The following is a 24,364-nucleotide window of genomic DNA, read 5'->3' as shown; positions in this document are numbered from 1 at the left end:
GAAAGGAGCTAAATTTTATCCAGTGTATCTCTTGCTTGTGGACCAATCCACAACCAGGCCCAGGTGCACCCATGCAGCCAGACCACATCTTGCTCTACTTTTTCTGATGTCCTGATAGCACAAGGGACTAACCATGTCTCCAGACTGCTCCAAATGAAGTGACTTCAAACCATCACCAGACTATTGGCATCCCTCCCTCTTATTTTTCTGGTGTACTCTGCTGTTATAATTGAGGACATGATTGGTGGTTATTTCGCCCCTACAGAGACATGGCAGGAAGCTTTCTCTCTCCCACTTCTCACTAAAACATGGGATTTCAGTGAAAACAGCCACTAGATAAATGGTTTGCCATCACAGTTTGGATATAGATGACATCGTTGTAACTTCTAGATGTGCAAGATGTGCCTTTTTTTTTTCTTTTTTAATGAGTAGCATACAAATAAAACAGGCTATAATTTCCCCTAGTGTCTGGCCGGCACCAGTGTGCTGACTTGGATATACTTACTATACAGTAATAGATTATATCAACAGATATAGGAGACTTGGGCATGTGGGCATCAGTGAAATTTTGGGACCAGGAGAATCTGGTTAATAGACTGTTTTTCTGTTCACATGCATTCAATGCAAGTAGGGCAAGTAGCAAGATACTGAAACCATAAGCAACATGACTGCTGCCTATGAGTATCTCCTGATATTTATGAGGTTTACAAAGGACCTGAGGCCACTTATGACAGATGTTAATGTTCTGTTTAAATCTGTGTGTAATGAAGATGTTTGAGGGGCTAGTAGATGGAGTAATTTGCTGCAATGACACAGTGGTTATTTCACAAGACATTTATGCCATGCCAGTTTTCAAAATATGATGCAAATCTTTTCATTTTGTCCTGCAGATTTTTTTGAAGTTGTCTTTCTAATGCATGATTATGCCAGGAAACGACTTTCCATCTGGTGCAATTTGCATCAGGGCATATTGCAAAGTTAATTGAATTAATGCTTTTAAGTTCTTACATACTGATTAAATTATTGTGTATGCGTATGTGTTTGTGTTGGTGTGTGTGTGTGTGTGTGTGTGTTTGTGTGTATGTGTGTGTGTGTGTGTGTGTGCGTGTGCGTGTGTGTGTGTGCTGGGTAATGGTTAGGGCTGCTGCCTGGTGAATGCTAAAACGTAACACTCCTCCGTAAGCCACCTATGGTACTGGTTGGCTGGTTAGAAATGACAAGCTGGCAGACAGCAGATGGATTTAAAGTGTTCTCCCTCCTCCTCCTTTGCAGTTTCTCTTCTCTCTCTTTATATTTTTGTGTATCTGTCTCTCAGTCTGGCAGCTGCCTTCATCAAGTCCACTGTCACCACACCTTCAAGCTCACTGCTCAAATCATCTCTCCAATTCATGTCCTATCCTGCAGGTTCCTCTCATTTTGTTCCAGCTCATTCCAGCTGCCCCACCTGTCAAACGTTCACCAACTTCATAAATAAATCTTTACTGCTTAGAATAACAAATCTTTATTAAGCAAAAAAAAAAAAAACGGATCTTGTGACTATCTTTATATTCTTGCTTCAACGCTGAGATTTTCTTTAATGATTCTGTTTCATTATTTCTCATTATGATTATGATATATGTATATATATATATATATATATATATATATATGTTTTATTTATTATTAAGTTTCAATGGGACTATTGAATACGGAGAGATTTGTTCTAATATGCACCTATTACACTCAGCTCTAAACCCTGAAGTGCAGTGCAGGAACAAATAATTTCTGTCACTGTGCAGCTGTTGCAGATGTAACTTGATAGCATGACAAATCACACCTCTAGCTCCATTTTGTAGGGTTTGACATTATGCAGTAGCAGTAACAATACAGCTTTATTTATCATATAGACTTAATAAATGCACAGTTCTCATATACAATTACCTTCATTTATGTGCTAATTTGTGACATTTCTCCCTGATACAGCTCCGGAGTCTATAGTCTTTAATTTATCGGCCTGGAAACAGGGTAATTAGTGTGAAAGGCTATTACCTGCTGCTCGATTCCCCAGGTGACTGCTTCCACGACGCAGGTTGCAGGGATGATGACAAACCCCACAAAGGACACAGTGTGAAACCCACACTTCTCAGCTTTTACAAAGAGTTGCTTCTCTAGTAGCCTCTGGAGAACAGTTTGCACATGCTGAGTGTGCTCCTGCTTAGTTTAAGAGAAGATGAGAATGTCGTCCAGATAAACAAAGACAAACTTATTCAGCATGCCATGGGGTTCATAATTGACCAGAGTCTGAAAAACAGCAGGAGCGTGGGTGAGACCAGATTCATAATGACCACTGCGTATATTAAAGACTTTTTTTCCACTCATCCCGCTCCCAGATGTGGACAAAGTGATATGCATTTCTCAAGTCCAGTTTATTGAATACAGTGGCCCCTTTCACAGTTCAAATACAGTCAAAATGAGTGGGAGGGACTACCTGTTCTGTTATGTTGTTCAGTCCAAAAGTGTTATCTTTCTTTTCCATGAAGAAGAATCCGGCTCCAGCAGGAGAAGAGGACGGACGGATAATGCCTGTTGCCTAGGATTCACCAGTGTACTTCTCAGGGAACATAGGAACCCCTTGGGTGGAGAGGTGCCAGGCAGAGGGTCAATGGTGCAGTTGTATGGATGATGAGGAGGCAGAGAGGTGGCTCGGGCCTTGTTTAACAGATATTAACGGGAACATCAGAGAGGGCAGGGAAGGTGATGTGGCTGATTTCAGACAGACAGCATGGGAATGGTAACCAGAATTGGACCCCAGTAGCCCATTCAACATGCAGGTTATGTGTACAATGCCAGGGGTAACCCAAAACGAGCAGTAAGTGTGGTAAGTTAATGACATGAAAGATAATGGTCTCACAGTGGTTACTTGTCATACTCATATGCAGGGGAGGTGTGCGATGGGTGATGTGGGATAGGAGACGTCAGTTGAGGACCCCAACTGGACCGTCAGTCCCTAAAGTTGGGGTCCTCCCTGAAGTCGAGGAACACACATGCACTTGATCCAGAAAGATGAGATGCTAAAGAAAACAAGAGAGAGTGAGAGTTGAGTTCGGCTGACCGGCATCCTCCTGGTTACTGGTGAAGCCAAGCAATATGGATAGTGAGAGAAATGAACTCATCAAGTTCTCGCTGTCTTCCTCCTGGGGGCAGAGTGGTCGGACACCTTCATCAGCTTACATGTGAACAGCTTGACAGGTGAACAGATGGGAGGCTGCCTCTCCAACTCTGATGGTGCAGGACTGATGGGGCAGGAAGAGGCTGGATTTGGGCAGTGAGTTGCTCGATCGGCCGATGATGGTCCCTACGATGTGCTTGTGGAAAATAGAAACCTCCTGCAAATTTACAGTTAGTGAGGTGAGTTGCTGTTGGTGAATGGCTTTGGCCTGAACTGCAAGATCTTTGTGTAGGGGATGTGAGTTTGCTGAGTCCATACTGGCCAAACTGTACTGTCACGGCTCAGGACAGGGAGGACTCAATAGCATGACGCAGAGACAAAGGTGAAAGTTCAAAACAGTTCACCTTTACTATTGAAGCCAGCAGACAGAAGCAGGCAGGGATAAGCTATAGGCAAAGTCAGGGCATGCAGTAGTGGTCAGGCAGGAAAACCAGGCAGAAAAGCAAAAAGAGCAGGCAACAGACAAAATCCAAAAAGAGCTGGTGGTCGAAAACAGGCAAAAACAGATAAGCAAGGCTGGAAAGCTATGGAGTGAAAAGCACACTGTCAGGGTCTGAAATAACAAAAGAGATAATAACATAGCAATTGTGATATCATAGTTTGGTATTCTAAAACGTTTACAACAAAATGTGAGCACATTAAGCGGTCAGCAGATCATCTTTTTAATGTGTATTCAGAATATCAGATGCACCTATACGAGGCAAAGAACTGCCTCATTCTTGGTTTAGCTCATCTGTGCTTGATTGACAACAAGACACCACACAACATTCTCTGCTCATCCACACACAACAGTCACATCATTATGTGCTGAAACAGTGCAGAGTGGGTGGTGAGTGTTGTCAGTCATCTCCAGTAGGAAAAAATGTAGAAAGACAGGCAACAATTGTTGCCACCCAGGCACTACTGCTTGCACAGTGTAGTCAAGTGGAGTTTTGAGAATTCAGGGGCAAGGACAGCGAGTGGCTGTTTTCTCCCCTCATGTCATCTTTTGACTGCCCTGTCATGTGTGATTGGCTGTCTGACAACAAACATTGCTGCATATGCAGGCAGGAAAGAATCTTCAGGTTGTGCCAAATGCCAGCTCCATGCAGAGTTGCCAGGTCAAGACAAATTGTCTGGCCCAAGAATGAATGAAAACCTGCTCAGGAAATAACAATTTATTTATCATCACTGTTCATTCCTTAACGTATCTTCATACCTTGCTTACATCATGCTGACATCTTATCAATGGCAAGCTTTAAAATGCAGCAGTTAAAGCCTCAAAATTTGATTTTATAAGGGCAACATTTCTTTCAGTGGGTGACCACTTGCGGTTATGATCTTCATTTATTTCACACCTCAGTGTTCACAGGATTGGATTCTTGAACATGCCATCAATGCTCTTCCTCATGCAGATGATGCTCACAACACGCACAAGAGCTGCATGCTAGCTTTATAGCTTTGTGTCTCCCGCGATGTTGCGCTGGTATGATTTAGATGCAATCTGTGTGATGTGTTGTGTGTGACGCCAGGGGGTGTATGGGCGCGTTGCTGTTAGGTCTCAGCTTGCATGAGAGATCACAAATCAACATGAACAATTTCAGCAGCAGGCCATTTCATATTTATCCCTCTTGAATATAGTAGTCTTTTTTGTGGAAAATTTTATTGTTCTGGATGTTAAAAAAAAATGTTGTCACTCTGTTGTAAACTTTGGCAATATGTGCACCTGTGTGGATGTCATGGGGAGTAAAGCATGCTGAATTGAGCATCATTATCTTAATTGTAACGAAGGTACTGTAGTGCAGTGAAAGTGACATATATTTCCTTAACAGTGCATCATTTTTTTTATGAAGTGTGTGATATAGAAGTTAATGAACCATATGTGAGACAATTATAATTGTCCAAAATAAATACATTATGTCATGTAAAATATGGTTGTATGTGATAAAGCTGCCTAAAGACTAATTTTAACAGTTTTTACACATAAAATTCTTGTAAGACAATATTGCATGTAATTTTTTTTGACCACTGCATTCACAATAACAGCAAAGAATTAGCTACATGTTTTCAAAGGTGAGATGCTGCTGATTGTATTAATGTGACTTGAGATCAGTGACAAATCCATTTTCGACTAATAAGTGTTGTATGGCCAAAGTAAAGCAATCTTTCCCTTCAGCGCTACTGAGCTGTCGAGGCTGAGGTCAGTTTGTGGTTTCTGCATTCTTTTTAGTGCAGCAATTAAATGCTGCATGAAGTGATGGACCACAGTTGGTGTCCAAAGGTCGCTGCTGTAGTCACAGGCGAAATATATTTGCAAGATGGTAAATGATTATGCCATGGCCTATGATGTTTCCTCGTGTGATCTCTGCTGTCAAATATCTGTGCGGCTTTGCTGCAGAATCTCTGCAGGGGTGTTCTGTACGTGTAGAAACTCTACTACATTCCAAGCGGCACACTAATGGTTGTGATGGTCCAGAAAAAGAATCGCAACACTATATTTTGTGGTTAACTTTATTGTGGTAGCTACAGTCCCTAATTTATCACAATGGGCTTCTTTCACTGCAAACATTTTGACTGTGCAGGAAAAGCACAGGTGTAACCAATAACATTAATGATGGCTCTGTTCAGTGCAAGTGTCCCACTAAGCAAAACCAGCGAGCCAGCGTGCACAGTAGCAGGGGCTGGGAGCTGGAACATCTAAATGAAATACAGCCATTATTAATGTTATTAACTACGCCTGTCTACCCTAAAAAAAAAAACATTCTTATAAATGATTATGACTGTTGCCGTATGTTGGCAGTCCATGACCAAACTTGTAAAGCCGACACTTTTGGGGCCATCACTCAGGGAGAAGTTTGATTTTTTTTTTTTTTTCACTTCACCTCGAGGCACTTTTAGATAAAAGGTTTTACAGCTTAACAGGACTTTATTCATGACATGTTCACACCCTTCCCCTCAGGACAGAAAAGCTCGAGGCAGATTTTGTAAAAGAATGAGTCAATGTTATATATCCTTGATTTAAATCTTTAATAAACTTATTGCTCTTGCCTGAATGCGCAGTTTGTCCTCCTAAATCTAAATGTCACCCCAGTGAGATATGGTAATTAATAGAAACATTAGTCAAAGAGTTTTAAAATGGGAAAGGAGTCACTTCAAGAACGTTTTGAAATGTCCTTCTCCAGCAGCCCTGTTGATGGATTCATGCATTTCAGGATCAACACATGGGAGCCCTCTATTGCCTGGGAAAGCATTTGGCAGACTAACTAGATAGTCAGAAGCAAGGCTCTGTGTGTAAATGAGTGTGTGAGTTTGGATACCAGAGGGTTTTCAAAGCCATATTCCAATTTAACCTTCACTTCTTGGTGTTTGTTGGACTTGGGATGCTTTATATTGTCCTTGATGTCCAGTATGCTGCAGGTTACTTTCTGTGTGGTACTTAATTGTATTTACCTGCCATCCCGAGTCTTAAACAGCTTTTGAATGACTACTAATCCTATAAAGTAGTAACAAACAGACTTCACTGTGCTTATAGTTAGTTGACAAGAAATATATGTGTTTTACTATTTTATTCTAATAGGAAAAGAAATTCAAGAAAGGCACATAACATAATGTAAACTATGAGATGGAAAGAGATGATACACGGTAAGCATCTTCACTCTCTCACTGAGTTTATTTAATTTACTGAGTTTCTTATTTCATTGGGCTGATCAGTGCATAGTCTATAATGACGGATTTAGCAGATGATACGTTTTGCATTAGGAGAAGAAGTCATAACACACAATGGCATTCTGCCAAAACATTGCCAGGTTGCAACCTGAGATTCACCCATGCACGACATCAGTACTGGATGCACATTTGAAAACTGTGCTTCATTCAGCTGAGGATGATGTCTCATTATATGAAACTTGTAATTTAGTTGTCGAGCTATTACGATTGTATGTGCAAAGTGGAATGGTGTAAAAGAAAAAAGTAAACAAATAAACAAGCAAACAAACAAATAGGCTTAACACAAACAGAAACATTTTCAATTAAACCAGCACTGTGTTTGTAAATCTGGAAATATCTCACTATGTCAGGTGGTCTGCATGGTAACATGATACTTTGTTAAAAATATGGCCTCTACCAGCAACTGAGATTCAGCAGCTACAGCTAATGACAGTGACCTACAGCACATCGGCACAGGATGTTTTCAAATGCTTTCATGCTACCATGCTTGGTATTGGGGATATTTCACTTTCCCTGGACTACAGCAGAAGAAGCTGAGCCTTGGCGTATGTGAAGACTCATTCATGGTAGCTGCTGGATATTTTATACTGCTTAACGCTAAAGGCACATACAATACAAGAAGGGAACGGCTCTGAAAAGTGATGCAGGCAGAGGTAAAGCTGATGTCCTGAGAACTTTAATGACAGAACTTCACAAAGACAGTTTGACATCAGTTAGTTTGGTCTGTATTCCCAGGCAAGATTCAGCAATGATCATAAACAATACAACTGCAACTGCACTTGTCAATGAAAAACAGTGTCAGCACCATGGTTTCTTGATGAGGCTGTAAACTGCATGTGGGCCCAAATAGCTGTGAAATCTAGATATAAATTTGTTGAATATAGGTGACAGTTGAAATTTAAAGTCCGACTGTTAAAAAAAATAGATGCTTGTGCAAGTTTCAACATGTATCTCCTTGTTATTTGTTTCCGACTTGTGTTTTGAAAAGATGTTAACTAACTGAACCAGCTTGGTGCTGCTGAATTTGAGCTCTGAACCAGACCAAAGACAGAGGCTATATTTTAATTTCTTAAAGGAGTAAGTCTGTTGTAAGTTTTTGCTATTGCTACATAGCCAATAGTAGCATTATACAGTACTTTAGCCTGTTCCTAATATCAGTCAGGACGTTGCCGATAAATTCAAAACATCAATAAAAGTACAGTATATATTATATATAACTGTTATAATCTAGCACACAATTTGTACAGCCACAGTCGTGATGCTCTTTAAGAGTAGGAGTAGGAGTAGGAGGCTGGACATTTTCTATCTTGTCATAAAGGTCATAATGTTGCCACAATGCAATGGGCTTCTGGAAAAGCCCAGAGTATTTTACGAAGCTCCCTCTTTGCAAGCTTTTGCTTTATTTCACCTAATACAGTAATACAGACCAGTGTCGTACGTCCTGCTTCCCTGACAATGTCTGAGAGAGAGAGAGAGAGAGAGAGAGAGAGAGATTTAAATTACCACAGAATGTCAAAGCATAGGTGAGCAAAATACTCAAAAAATAGCTTATTTATATTAGCATGTTATGTCTCGACTAGCTATAACTAGATAATGTGAACAAGAACCCCCCTGCCCGCCATACCCCCTTTTTTAGTTTCGAAACTGCAAGTTGTTAGTGTGTATGCTTAGAGGATGGACTGCTTGGTATATAATGGTATGTTGTGACTGTGGGCAGTGCCAGCCCTGTGCTTGCCCTCATGTGCAGGATGTGCTGTTGGCTCTGTCCTTGGGTTGAAAGATATTTAACACCAGAGTCAGTGTTCCTTCTTAACATGCTCGTTATGTTGTATTTATATACCAGTTACACTTTTTTTTGTGACCACAAGATCATGTAAAAGTATAGTCCAAAATATTCCAACCTTCAACTTTATGACTTTTATCTGTGACTGAATTTTTACAAAAGCCCAATTTAGCAGGGAAGCTGTAAACCTGGCAACACTAGCTCGGGGGGGGGTGTGTGTGTGTGTGTGTGTGTGTGTGTGCGCGCGCGCGCGTGTGTGTGTGAGAGAGAGAGAGAGAGAGGGAGAAAGTGAGAGGGAGAGAAGGGGAGAGAGAGAAATTGTATGTATGTGTGTGCATTTGTGTGGCTGGCTAGCTGGGGGGCATGAAGCTGAGAGTAGGGCATTATTAAAAACCATCTGCTTTCCTGCAGAGTCAGAAGGCCGTCTGGACACAGTCTCTTAACAGGCCTTGTTTTCCTAGACACCCGGAGGCAATATGACAAATTTGAATGCCCTAACTAGAAAGCAGGGGGTGACTGAACAATATTTTTTGCAAATACAAATCTATATGGCTGTGTCTTCAAATGGAACACTTAACACAAACCATGTCTTGCATACCACTACGCAGTTACTAAACTTTTTTTAAACGCTTTATTCTGCTCAAAAAAACTGTATTTTCAGTCATGTTTTGCAGTTTATGCATATTTACAACTACTGCCTGGTTTTAGACTGCAGGTACTGCACAAACATGTATCGTATCAATCAAGGAAACGACATTTTCCTCCTGTAAAAAAAAAAAAAAAGAAACAAAAAAAACCCCCCACCTCCATAGGTTGTCTGTGCAAGCAGTTTATCATTTTATGTTTTAGTTAGGTGACGTTATATATAGAGCGACCAAGTCTGCAATAGAGTTAGAATTTTGAAGGTTTGTTTCATTGTGTTGACCTTGTGTATATCGAAAATAATGTTATGTTCGCCACATTCATGGTTGTTGTAGTTATGTTTCAACAAACAAGAGGAGTCCCATTTTATCTGAGTCACAAAGACTGTTTCTTTCGCTTGGTTTCTGTGCTATCAAGTGGCCTGTAAAGACTACAGATGTGGCGAAGTGAGTTGAACACAATAGGCTGCTGCTGCCATTACTTGCAATCAGTTACACTTGCAAGTCCACTCCTCTCAAAGAAATGGTCATGATTAGACCAGAGATCTCTCGGTCTAGACAAATGAGAAGAAATAAACCTTCTTCACACTTACAGACCATGACATGCTTTGTTACAAGGAGTTAGGGAGTGTCACTCTATACCTCAAGTACAGGGCAATTTTTACTCTCATGCAGGCACATTCACCTATAATGTAGTACCCAAGACATGATGAAAATTGGGGCCTCTAATAACACCTTTAAAATGACCAAGCCGCTGTATGCTGAAATTACTGCACCTGATTAGGTTTAGATGATAGCCCTGCAAGCTTAGGCTTTCTGTGTTTGCATCACAGCACAATTTCCTTTATGTTCTGCTCAATGACCCTGTTTTTTCCCCTCTTCCCTATTCTCTTGGCATAAACAGACGGTAATGGCGTCTGCGTCTTCCTTCCCCCTCACTGGTCCTTCACATGGCTCAGCAGCTTAGCTTGACAGCTCTACTGCGTGTGGGTTCAATTGGTGGAGTTGAAAGCCTTTTGCAGCGTTGGGGTTTGGACTGATAGAATCCTCCATTTACCTTTTGCCCTCGGGCGATAAAAGGAAAGGAATAAGGTTAAAGCCATGCTGGTAGCTGAGACTAAATGGAACATGATCCAAAAACACATAGAAAAATACAAGTCTAAAGTGGGAGGAGTAAGAAGGAACATACAGTTTTGGTACAGAGGACTTTTTGTAAGTACGGCTTACTTGTTAGAAATTAAGTTTTGGTTTCAGGGGATAATTTTGCGTCAGTCAGCTGACAGTGCGTTTGCATGCACAAATGCACAAAGTGAACTCTCTGAAGGTTCATCACCTACCTCAAATAATTCAGAACCCGGCAGCACTGTATGTCATTTTATCATAAAGGGCAGTTCACTAAGCTAAGGCAACAGTTTCTCAAAGGGGAAGCAATCATGGGATAAGATGTCTGCAATTAATGAAATAACCTCAGAGAAATAAAAGTTTTACTTTTCATAGATAGTGAGCTTTTTCCTCACTTATTCCCCATGAACCACATCCACTGATATATTGGCCACATTCAGAGGCTACTAGTGCAGGTTCTGATATGAAACCCAGCCAAAAGGGAGTTTTGTAGTCTAGACAAAGACCTAGGAGGTTATACGAGTCCCTAGTGAGGCTCTGAATTCGCCGATGTGAAGTACTAATATACAGGTATGAGTTGTAGTTGTGATGGAACATGTTTGATGAATGACAGCCGGTTGTCAGGAATTACTGTGAAATTGCTGACAGGTAGCAGGGGTCACTGTAGTGTTGTTAGTGATGATGGAAAGATCTAGCAGAGGGCAGAAACAGCCTTGAAAGAAGAGTACTTCACTCTTGTCAAGACTGAGCTTGAGGTGGTGGGCATCCAGTCAACGATGTCAACGTGGCATCAACAAATGAATAGATAGATAGATAGATAGGTAGATAGATAGATAGATAGATAGATAGATAGATCTTAACCCCAGACCCCTCTATGTTAATTGGAGTAAGCTCAGTCCTCTGCAGCCTACCTGTATGTATTATCAATGTTACTGTATAACAAGTCCAATGTCCTACTTTCCCTGGTTGAACTGTTCACAAATTGGCGGAAGTTAGGTTGGTTAGAGGAGAGAGTGCCGTGACATTCACCATGAGGATCTCCTCTTCCTCTCTGCATCCACTGCGATGCCTCCTTCTCAGTTCCTCGGGAACAGAAGGCCACTCTGCGGGTGTGGAGGCCATTCTCCGCAGGGCAAAAAGGCGGTCGCGGGTGTAGACAACGCGATCAGGCATCAAGAGAGCAAAGATGAAGAGATACACCACTTGGTTAACCATCTCCCTGGTCTTAGTAAAATTAAAATAAACAACAGTTAGGGCGACAGTTGTAACGGTGATGCTTTTTAGCACCCTGGGGAAGATTATTTAGGGGACAACGGAAGTAACGCTCTCTCTCTCTCACACACACACTCTGTCTCTCTCTCCTACCTGTCCGTGGCCGGCGAAGTGCAGCGTGGTGCAGTCACGAGGGACGCCAAACATTTTGTTTTGCGGTAGGCAAATATTATTGTAATATCATACGCCAGCAATCACCCCAACTGGGCGATAAAAGCAAAAAACTTAAATAATCAATCTGGTGTTTATTTGTATCATAGTTCCCAGTCAGCTGATCAATGTGCCTGTTAGACATAAGGTGCAAACCATGAAGTGGAGGGTGTTATTGTTAGGTCACGGCTACACAGTTTGATAAATGTCACAATATCTGTTTGTCAAACAAGGTGTTTAGTGTATTTTCCTTTTTTTTTTATCCCTTTAGTATTGGTCATTGTGATATTAAGCACACTGTGGCTCCGGGCACTAAAGTTAGTTAAAGGTACACCATATTGAGTTGATAATTGAATGAAAACATTGTTCCTAAAATGTGTCTGGCGACAGTTTAATATTATGTTTATTTTTAATAGGACTGTCCGAGAATGTAACCTTTTTTTCCATGTGAGGGATTGGCTAGGATTATGGGCCTTTTGCTGTAATCTAATTATTATTTTTTGTTGTTTTCTGTTTTCTTTTTTTCATTTGTGTTTAAACCAGGCATTGTGCAATATTTGATGATGGGCACTGTGCAGTCCTTGAGCCATAGCTTAATAAACTGTAATTGATTGAGGCTTCATATAAATTCTATTTGTTGCTCCTAATTTGACATGTTTGCAGTGCTATTCTACCTATTGTCCTGGGTGTGTGAGTGTGTGGGATTTTTAAGGTGTGTAGTGGCGGTATGTTTTTATGAGCCTAATTTTGCTCTCTCGGGAGAGTGTTTGAGTATTAGCAGCCGTTTAATTTTCACTGTGTATTTTTATTATTTATATGAAAGTCAGTGTCAGTGCCTGGTTGGCTATTCTGCCTCAGTTTTGCCCAGTTTATTGTACAGTTTTTATAGCTACTGTGTAGCTCCCAGCCTTCTCTAGTGCATTCTTTTATCTGTCTTACATTGTGCAAGGCATTGAATTAAGTTTGTATTTATTTTTGAAGTTCTAGCCTCTTCTTTATACTGGACACTTGTCCACTTGTTTGCGTGGTTACATAGAAAGAAATAAAGAAGAAATAATTATATCAGTCTGAGATACAATTTAAATCACTACACAACAATGAGATTAAAACCATAAAATGGTAAAAATGACACAGAGCTACTGTAAAAGGCCGTCACTAGCATGCTGCCATCCTCAACATGACCTCACACTGCGTACTGCCAGAGGGAAAGAAAAGGTTAGGTTGTGTGTCGTACAACATAACAATGACAGGTAATATTACTGAATAACAGAACAAAAAGGAAGGCAGTTGCAGCTATGTCTAGAAGCATTCCACACGAGAGCATATTAAGTGGCGACAGCAACCAAAGACTAGATTGACAAGCTAGGAGACGAATGACAGGAGTTCAGGTCATCAATCCGTAGATGAGCAAGCATGTGGCAAAAGCCATCTGAATTTTTCTGGGGTTAAATGCAATGAACTGTAATAAGATGATGAGGACTGATTGCAGTAATGACAAATTCCTCAGTGACAGCTTGGGAATGTGTGAACTTTGAACTTGTGTGGGTATCACACATTGGTCATCTGTGACTCCAGGATTGATGGATCCAAAAAGCCGAAACAAGCACCTGAATAAGTATCAAGATTCCTGACTGTCAGAGTGTGCAGGAGAGAACGTCATGCAAAGGCTCGCTATAATTGGACACAAACAAAAATTATAAGAAAAATGTAATTTCAATTTACACATTTAAATACATGCTGACATTAGACAGGATTATGCAATCAGACCAAGAAAAGACATATTCCACAGAGGAATGAGAGAATTAATGGATGTAAAACAATGCTGGTAAAAAACGTACTAATCTTTCTTTTCATCCATTATAGTACATTTTCCCCGAGGGCCAGCCTTGAAGATGGCTTCTCTTGTTGAAACAGGTCCATCACTTGCTCTCTTGTGCCTCTTTTGATTAACTACTTGTCTGTATTTTGTACTGTATTTTCAAAGGTTTGCACTGAATACTGGCCCTGAAAAAAGAAGCTAAGAGGTGCAAAATTGCGGGCACATGTGGATACATTTGGGTTGGTCCTTTACAAAGGAGTGGGTATTTATTTTGCTTATGTTCACACACAAGGTGTTATGTTGTGATATTGGATTGTGAAAATGAGTGAGATTACTACATTATTAAAACATGTTTTTGATGCACCCGGCTTGATTTCTCACATGCTCAAGCTGAGATAGCTATTTTATAGCTAATGGAGATTATAGCCAATAGTCTTAATAGTAAATACAGTCACTAACAGTAGAGCTTGAAAAAATTATAAAGTGGTGGATGGTTCTCATTTTGAAGTCAACCATAGAGCTGAATGTTTGATTATATACTTTATTATTGTGTCAAAGTCACTGACTGAAATAATAACGAAACCTTTGTCAACTTACAACTATTGACCAGCTCTAACTCTGCTGTATTTCTGTTATGTTCCATTGTTGGTTGGAGCAGCTATTCAAGTGCAAAATACGAATGTGTGTTCACACAGGAACTCGCATGTAATGTAAAAGACTGCGTTGGTCAAATGTGCAAGAAAAGCTGGTGAATAACCATTGGTGGTAGCTCACAGTCTGGTTTCATAGAATATGCGACACATGGCTGACATTTGTATCGAATTGTCTTGTGTGTAATTATCTGAATTTTTTTTAAATTAGGGGACCATGAGTGTTTGTGTAAAACTTATCAACATTGTGATTCTACCCATGCTGCTGGCGTAACTAATGCTTTGAATGCATTCCAGAGTTTTGATGTATATTGATGTTCTTGTCTGGTGATAGAGTTATGAAGTGTAGTAAGATTCTGGGAAACTCCCCAAAGTTAAAGGTTTTTCTTTTGCATATTAAGCATTTGGCTGTGGTGCACTGATATGCCACACCCCATTTATAACATTTCAAAATTTCCTCACTTTAAAGTCTTCCTGTCGTAAAGTGCTATTTTCTTCAAGATTTGCTTGAAAAGCCTTGTTTAACTTTTACAATATAAATCAGCTGCAACATTTATCTGTAATTTTTCTCTCCCTGGGCTAAGCTTTCATTGAGCCTGAAAATAACTGGCACTTTACAACACTGCAGACACCAGGGGCCCAAATCACTGAATGACAGGTGAAATCAGGCAGACAATGCTAAAAACAATTACAAAACACTCGTCTCCTGAATAGTGATGGTTTACTTTTGCTGGAGGCAACACCAAAGTAAATTCCTTTGGTCAAATAATCCGATTAGGCACAGACTATATGTTACAAAAACAACCAACAATGAAAAATGCAACAACCCCAATTACTCAAGATTTTGTTGGGTCTTTCTGCCACAGGATTCCTGGTTCCATCCATTGATGGATTTCTCAGCTTGTTATCCAGGTCAGAGTCTCAGTAGGAACAGGACAGCCTACGTGCCCAGGTCTAAATGTTGATCTCCTATGGGTAACTGGGAAATGTAAAGCCTCCAGGCTGTACTGGGTCTCTATGCTGGTCTTATTCCAGTTGACCGTGCCTAAATCTCCAGGAAAGTGCCTGGGGGTTTTCTGTAGAGGTGCCTATACCAGTGGCTCCTCCTCAATTTGAAGAAGATGCAGCAGCTTGATACTGAGGTCTTCCCAAACCACTGAACCTCGTGTGAGGCCAGCTTGTTACATAATTCTATTTAAAAGCAGGAAAGCAACAATGTTGAGATTGCAGAGAGAGACGAAAGAGAGACCATGAAAGAAATTAAGTCACCATATGGGCTGTGAAACATCTGTTGCCCCAGGGGGTGGCAGGGACGGATGGAGCTCCTTTACTTCCATGGATAATACATTATTATGATTGAATAAATAAATAAACCATTAAGTCACTCAAAATGATCTCAAGCCCTGAAAGGTTTCAGAGATTTCATTGTTCATCTGTCTCATTATGATATTTTAGTAGACTATTTCATGCAGCAGAACATTAGCAGTGGTGCCATACTGACACTCAGTTTTTTGCTTTTAGCTGATGACTCCTGAACACTACTGGCAGTATTACACGGTATAGCTCTCCTTATTTATTATAGCTTAATTGTTCAGTTTTTTACTAGTAAGGAGGCAAAAGAAGAGTCTAACTTTACTGGTGAGGAAGGGTAGATGTTATTCCTTAACCAGTTATCATTGTTCAGGCCTGATACACAAAATGACAAGAATAACAGATGTAGGAAAACTGTAACCTCTGGGCTTATTGTAAACATTGAATGTGTGTACAATAGTACACGTAATACTTTTAAGGACAGAGTACAGATGGCATAATAAACATGATTTTTTCCTGGGGCAAAACAGCTGCAGCAGATGTGATCTCAGTTGTTACAGTTATTATAAGAGAACCCCATTTGCTGAAACTCTTTGTTTTATCTACAGCAGCCTCCATTTTCTTTGCTTGTATTCAAATCAAGTTTGCATCAAACATATTTAAGTATCACCTGTTTGAAAGCTTTGTTTTTGCCACTGGAATTCTCAAATACTTATTTTAGATTGTCATGTAGAACTTCTAGCAACCCAACTGCTAAAATCAGTAGTCATTGATTTTATGGGGGGACTGCAATGATTCATCCTTGCAAAAATGAATAATACTAACACTTACTGTTACTGAGCATATGATGAAAGGGCAGCGACTTAAAACATGAGCATCATCTAGTCTGTGTGGCCTTCAGTTGTACTGTGAACTCTGCAGTCAATTATGACATCGCCCTATAAACTTGCAGCAGACTCCAAATGAAACTGGTATTTGGTGAGTATTTGATAAAACAAACTGTGAATTTAATTGATAAAACACTAAAATGACCGATGAAGGTAATTATTCAAAAACAAAACAAATAGGAGTATTTTTTAATGTCATACATGAGTACAGTTTACCAACAGCAGTGTACAACATGTGGTTCTGAATACACTGAAGGATCTTATTGTCCAGGGTACTCTCTGTAGGGGTGCCATCAGCTCTGCAACAAAGCCTAGGGGAAAACACCAGGAGATTAATACAATTCCAAGGACTGTGAAAATAGCAAATCATTAATCTGTTTGTTCAGAATCCTGTCTCACAATTAAATATACAGTTTGCCAATCCTCACATGTTTTCATCCACCGTCATCTTGTGGCCAATATTTGCTTATTGGGCTGGCTGTGCTTAGGTGCCAACTCTCCAGTTGGAGACACACTAAAGTATTGTTGGGTAGATTTACTCCAGATTTATCCACCAAAGACACTGAGGGGAAAATCCCAATCGAAGGCTTTGTTGGATCAGCTGTAATCACTGACTGTGTTTGTACTTGAAAATTATATATTCAAGAAAAAGATAAATGCAGTAACACCAAAGTAATGTAAGCCAGGTTTCCCTGGCAACATCAGTGCTTTGTCCCAAATACGTACTATGTGTGTTTATACAGGAAAACCATATTAATTTAGTATTATCAAAGTTATGCATGCCTAATGTAAAGTGCACACTTGAGTTTTCATTGTGCTATTGTAATGGACGACGGTGGCCCGGAGGGCCAAAAAACAACATGTCAGAAGACACAATATTTCACAAAACACAACATTTCTGAAAACACGACATTTCAAACAATACATTTCAGAGTACAGAAAAGTTGCGACAATACTCCTTGTTCATGTTTGGACAGAACCCCCAATCCCTGGAAACAGTTCAATTTCATTTCCTGTTTCTATTGTACTTCTCTCAGCAGTGTCCTTGCATGAATTTTAAACTGAGTTAAAAGGATGGAAGAGGAGATAGAAATCATACGGGAATATAATGTCATTCCTTGCTTTAAATGTGTCAACAGGAGACAGGGTGGCTACTCTTCTGCTCTAAACTCTGCAATGACATGGGTTCTGTCCAATCAGCACTCAAGACGTGCTGTCACACTCTTCCCCGTAATCTCAAATGTTATCGTGTTTTCTGAAATGTGTTTTTGGAAATGTGTTTTGTGAATGTCGTGTTTTTTGCAAAATGTTGTGTTTTGTGAAATGTTGTTTTGACCCTGAGGACCACTATAGTGGACATTGTCCCATCATATAATGTGCACAATTGTGGGAGAATCCCAGGGTATTCTATTGAAACAAAGAAACAAAAACATGATGAAACACATTAAATCTCTGGAAACATTTGACTTCCTCTTGGTTAAGTTCAGTTGGCTACTATCAGATCAGACTGGTGGCTCCTGTCTGGTTTTATTGATGCTACAGAAAGTGCATAATAACAGGCTTTAGGCTGACAAGGGATTTTCCATCTTTGATGCACACCTCTGCATTAACATACAATGATGGGCAGCTTAGTGTCATCAGAACAAATTACCTCATCTTGCCCCTTCATATCCAAGGTACCGATGTACAATATACTGAGTCCTATCTGTATCGCCTTCATTCATGAAATATAATTGACCCTATTCTTCATTCAGATTTAGTGTCTAACATTTCCATCATTCCTTTTAACTGGTCATAACAGTATTAGATAATTTTACATCACATGCTGCCTCCCTGTATTAAGATTGCCCTCTATACAGAAACTTAGTTTTTGTTAGGTGATGTTTCATTTTGTGTCTAATAATCACTATTTGTAATGCAATTTTGAGAATATATAGAAACTTAAATTAATCCATACTTCCCTGTACAATGGAAAATCAAAAAATAACATCTGATATGAGCAATTCAATTATTTTATTGATTAAATTCCACTTATGCAACTGTACACATTTTACTAATGGCTTTGAAATATGTTCCGTGTCATTTAAAATGGCTCAGGTTAAACAGTTAAACTGTGCAGTGTGAATGCTTTTTCAGTCTACCACAAAGTCATATTCCATTCATAGACAATCATTTGTTTAAAGAGGGCATTATTGGACACAACATTAAATGTTGCCCTCTCTTCTTCACCTTTTCAGCTAATATTTACTGAATGTGTCGTGGGTCTCACTGTTGAAGTGTGTGTAATGCATGAACAGGTGTATTTAAAATTTCACTGAGCCTAATTCAAACCTCACAAAACTGCGAGTACCACAAAATGGATACACTCTTTATGTCCTTAAACGGGGTATTCCTCTCAGTCAACCGCAGCCAATAACTACAATATAATAAATTACAAAGGCTTTCATTTTCTGTTTGTGTGATCAGCTGAACTGACTGCTATTAGAATTATCACTTTGTAGAGTTAGGTTCCCAGAGGAGTTATCACTGGATGAGGTATCAAAATAGCTTCCGTCCCTCCCACCCACAGTGACTACACATTCATCAATGGAGGAAATGAAATTAAGGCCCTGACAACTTGATAATAAGGACTTGGTTGGAGTATAAAGAACATCTTGGGGTTGTAATGAGCTCTCATTATTTATAAAGCATAATTATAGAAGAAGGTGTGTAAAGGAAAGACAACTACCCTCTTCATTGTTATTGTGAGGCAAAGAGAAATAATGGTTAAAATGGCGTATTGTTGTCTATCACACTCCATTCATAGATTAATTTAAGAGCAAAACATTTGTGTTCTGTGAGTAGTTTGTAAGGGATTCATTTCAATATGTAATTTAGCTCGCATTTTGATGCGATGCCTGAATAAGGCACTCCACAATGCTTAATCAGGCATTTGTTCAAAAGCATTGTCCTCCTCTTTCGGTCCAACTTGTTACAGTAAAACACACTGTTAATTATTGTTGCAAAGTTTCAAAAGATTTCAACATGTATTTATTTGTTTCCTCCACTGATATCCAAGAGTTTTTGCTTCATCTTGTCGAAGGCACCCCATGCATATGTATGGTTTTGAAGTTGTTTGGCTTTCTCAATATGTTTATTTTAAAATCTTTTTTTAGCTTTACTCATAATTTTGTGTTATTCCAAAGTAGATTGTCTTGATGTTGGAAATTATAATGAGATTTATGTTTCTAGGACACCATCGGAAATGAGGCTTAAGTCTCAGTAGGATATTTCAAGCACTCATCTGCTGTGTTCTTTTCTTTTTTTTTCTTTTTTATTTGAATCGAATAACAAAGCAGAAGATGATAGACAGGGAGAAAGGAAACAAAGGAGATTTGAGGCTTCATGTGAGTGCTGAACAACCAAACATTGAATAAAACTAAACAAAACCTTGAGAACGTAGCCTTACATCGAGGGATGAAATGTGACTAGTGTTATCAGTATGTTTCTAAGCAGTTCACTGGAGATGAATCAAAGACAAGCTCTAAGAATGTAAGGATTAATTACTGATTATTGATAAGTAAATGCTACGCAGCATGTTTTTTTAATGGATTATGTAAGAGGGGTCTGTACTGTGCCTTTTATTTGTGTTTTGTGTACTGGTCAAAAGTGATTTTGTTATAATGTTTAATCATTGCACACATCATTTATATTAAATAATTGACTGAAGTTTTTAATGAAAATCATAAAGATTATAATATATTTGATTTGGGAGTGTGTAATCACTGAGTTATAAATTCTTGTTGCAATGTGGCTGAGGGACATTGCAGATTTGATGTACACAACCCCGACCTAACACAGCTTCTACTCTTTCACAACTTGTGTGATACTGTGCATTCAGAAAGTATTCAGACCCCTTCTACGATTGCCCAGTTTGGCCAGGCAGTCAGCTCTAGAAAGAGTCTTGTTTGTTCCACACTTCTTCTATTTAAGAATCATGGAGGCCACTGTGCTCTCGGGAACCTTAGATGCAGCAGAAATGTTATTTGTAGCCTTCCATAGATCCGACACAATCCTGTCTTCGAGCTCTGCAGACAGTTCCTTTGACTTCATGTCTTGGTTTTTGCTCTGATATGCAACAAGTAAGGCTAAAGATTTCCTAAAAGAAGAACACTAAAAGACTTTGACATGAGTAACACAGAGGATTATAAGTGTAACTTTTGACTCTAGTCATGATGGCACTGCAGTAATGTGTGAGGAGGAGCAGCTGACTGTGTCTGCTATTGCCCTACTCAAGGCTGAACTCCTGAAAACATTCCTGAGTCTAATGAAGACGACTCTGATGTTTTGAAAGAAATAGGGCGTGTGATGTTAGAGGCCCTCTCTGACAGATACTCTGATCAAGAAACTCTTCACAAAACTAAGCCAAGGTTATACGTTTTTACTATGAATGATTTCCATCCCACCATGCCTGTCGTACCGTGTGTTTGGGGGGGGAGTGTGTGCACATTTGCTCTAATATCCTTTTCTCTTTTTAATCAGCATCAACAGTGGACGCGCACATCAAAGGAGCTGTCTCTCCTTGAAGTTTAGTACGCTTGACTAGCTGCTGAGGGGAATGACAACCAGGTAGGACTACAACAACAACAACAGGAAATTGACCACAGTTAAGCTGCATTTGAAATGTCTCGTTAGGCTCTGACACAGTCCACTGGAGGAGCATGACGGCGTATTTGCTAGACCTGATTTCATAAACCCGAAAACCCGTGAGTGAGAGAATAGTTCACAGTGGACTAGTATCTTTCCAAAGGAGCCCTCCTGGACTTGCTGATCAATTAATGTTCAAGTAGAAAAATTTGGACCTGTATAATGTCATACTTGCTGACATATTCACTCAGTCACGGTCATTAACTCGCCAACCTACCTGCTCTCACACACACACCCTCTGTGTGTGAGAGCAGGTAGGTTGGCCCTGCCAAAATCAAAAGCTGTAAATTGGTACTATGACTACTTCTGCTATTACATCTACTGTCACTACTGATATTACTGCTGCGGAGGCTGAAATGAAAGATCAGCACTGTTCAGGCTGACATCCTTCAACACATATTAAAAATGGTCTAATTGTATTTGTTAGATTTTCAGTATAAAAGATATTCAAATTTCTAGTTGTCTAGTTTGATAACATGATTTCAAAGAAACATTTTTCAGTCTATCACAAATTTACTGAAACATAATTTTCGGGTTGACGCACAGACAAAGCTGCATTGAATCATGCATCACTTTCTTGACTTGTTAAAGACTATTATGTATTGAATTCAGTTCAAGCCAATGACTCATTCCCTACTTTGGTGTAAATTTAGTTACATTTCTTGGAAAGGTACTGAACATTTTAACAAATTGGCGGAATTCTTCATCCCTGTCCTCTAGTTTCACTTGAAACTGATTTAAATGATGGAATAAGTAACTCAAAAAGAAAACTTTGACCTTGCACACTACCTGAAGTATTAATGAAACATGAACATGTCAATGAATAGTTATGTTAAGCTGCCATGTCTGACAATAATAGGTAGCATGTTATGTAAAAAAAACAAAAAAAACAAACTCAAAGCTGTTGCTGGAAACCAAAAGTAAACCAGTATCATTTACAAAATTGCGGTTTTACCTGATTGGTGAGCCCAGCCAATTTTTCATAATAATTAAGCCATGTCGAGATGTCTACAGTTTGCTCAGTGCTTTCTCATTAAAACTGTTCAATGCCAATTTTATGTTTTTCATAACTTGCAACTGATGAATCATTATTTCAATGACTAATGTAAAATACAAGTCATTGTTTTAAAGGTGTCAATAAATTTGCCAAGATAAAGTTAAGTGAAAAGTTTTAGTTTAGTTAATCTATATCATGGAAAATAGCACAAATAGGGGACTAGACAAACATTCAATGATCTGAATGTGACTGTGTAACTCGACATGCCATCACAGAGTAAAACATCAAAAGCACCAACGTGAATTTTGAAACTTTCAACAGAGACACAGGTTACTCGTTTCTCATCTCACACTGTTGCGAAATAGCAAAATGAACATCTTCCCTGCAATGTGTTTGGCCATGTGTTTGAGTTAAGATGCCTCAGGGTATTAGTCCTGAGGCTTGGAAGAAATCTTACTGTATAGCAGATGTTAATGAAACATATATCCAATGCTGAATTATTAAAATGAAAAGGCAAGAAACATATGAAGTGAAAGTCATGAAGTCTGCACCAAGCTTCACCTTGTGTCAAACATCTTAAATAGCAAGGTGCTCCTCTTATTGTGCCTGTGGAGTTTCAGCAGCAGTGTCCCACCGACCTCCTTCTTACAATAACTCTGTCCCATTTAGCCCTTTGAGCGATCACGGCCTTAATGGACTGATAAGTGTTAGAGCCATGTTGTAGAGAAACCCTGGACATAAATTTACTCCCTTGCCCTGCAAATCATATATAGCATTTCTGCAATGATGTAATCAATCATTGTCTCTGCGCTTTACCATTTACACAGCTGAAAATGTCAAACAATTATATGTATTCAAAGCCTTTTAAAACTGTGGGCAAACAGCTATGTTTGCATAATGAAGCATAGCATTAAGAAGTCTTTTTGCTCTTATTGTAATTAGGACAGAAATACTATATCTATTGTAAAGCGTGGTTATTGCTAGAGATACATTCCAGGCTCCTTGCCACTTCTATTTAACATCTTACTTCCTCCATATTTATGAGAGACATGACTTTAAAAATGAACAGCTCTCCATATATGGTAGGAAACATTGTACTTACTACTTTTGATTCTAATGCCGGTCAATAAAGAGAATAGAGGAAGATGAAGTTTCCAATAGAAAACACAAGCTTTGATTCAAAAGTTCCTGAAGAGGCCCATTCTGTCGATCCACTGCCCCTAAAAGCAAATGTTACTGCTCTGACGAATTATTAATCGTTCCACGCTCAAATATTTTCTCATTCTCTCTCCTGCATGGGCCAGTGTTTCATTTCCATGGCAAGCACGAGCTGCCATTTGCAGACTATGAGAGCAAATGTTAATTCGCCCCATGCGCATTTCCGTGCCAGAGGAGCCATAGGGCTGGGCGCTAACGTAGTGGTAAAGATAGAAGGGGGAGACTTGGGTATTTACATAAGGTAATGTGATTGAGTTGTTTCCATAGATTTATCCTTTCCCTGAGAACCCATGGGTGATGTGAAGAATAGGAAATGTGTGTGTGTGTGTGTGTGTGTGTGTGTGTGTGTGTGTGTGTGTGTGTGTGTGTGTGTGTGTGTGTGTGTGTGTGTGTGTGTGTGTGTGTGTGTGTGGGGGCAGACCTATGAGGGCAAGTTGTCACAAATGTTGCCTCACATTCCTCCAGACTGTCCTGTAAAATAAAAAAAATAAAAAAAAAGTAACCTATTAGGTCATCTGTTCATCTTCATGCATCTTATTATGAGCAAAAGTTACGTTATATTGTCAGGTGACCTCTAGCAGTCGTGGTAAAGACCTGAGGAAGTTCAGTGATGTGGGTTTGAGTGGACGGATAAGTTCACAAAACATAGGAATTCCACACATGTTAAATGTATTCACTTTTTGTGTCTGATGTGAAACTGAAAGTTAATATTGTCTGTTTTATCTATGACCACTTCAAAACCTTCATCACATGTTTATTATTGTTACGACGAAGGTGCTGCTGGTACGCTCCTATGGGTCGTGTCCAAGGGTATGGACAGGCGACCCGTATGGTCATTAAGGTCGGAGGACTTATTGCATTCTTTAGCTGCTCCACTTGCACACACATCGTATAGACGTAATCTACTCCAGATTA

At 39.5% G+C, this 24,364-nt stretch overlaps 1 protein-coding gene across 1 annotated transcript in view; it reads right to left on the bottom strand.

The window, feature by feature from the left end:
* Window positions 1-11,878, bottom strand: part of pcdh20 (protocadherin 20) — a 37,032-nt gene extending 25,154 nt beyond the window's left edge. The window contains exons 1-4 of the mRNA XM_022767789.1: window positions 11,825-11,878; window positions 11,489-11,683; window positions 3,258-3,365; window positions 2,029-2,157 (exon numbers count right to left, since the gene is read on the bottom strand). Of these exons, the coding sequence (XP_022623510.1) occupies window positions 2,029-2,157; window positions 3,258-3,365; window positions 11,489-11,683; window positions 11,825-11,878 (486 nt within the window). The remainder of the gene's footprint in view (window positions 1-2,028; window positions 2,158-3,257; window positions 3,366-11,488; window positions 11,684-11,824) is intronic.
* Window positions 11,879-24,364: the final 12,486 nt, after the last annotated feature.

This window comes from Seriola dumerili, unplaced genomic scaffold, assembly GCF_002260705.1.
Source record: "Seriola dumerili isolate Sdu_G_001 unplaced genomic scaffold, Sdu_1.0 BDQW01001299.1, whole genome shotgun sequence".
Classification (NCBI taxonomy): Eukaryota; Metazoa; Chordata; class Actinopteri; order Carangiformes; family Carangidae; genus Seriola; species Seriola dumerili.
The sequence above is the reverse complement of the archived record's forward strand: the minus strand, read 5'-3'. Positions and strand labels throughout refer to the sequence as shown.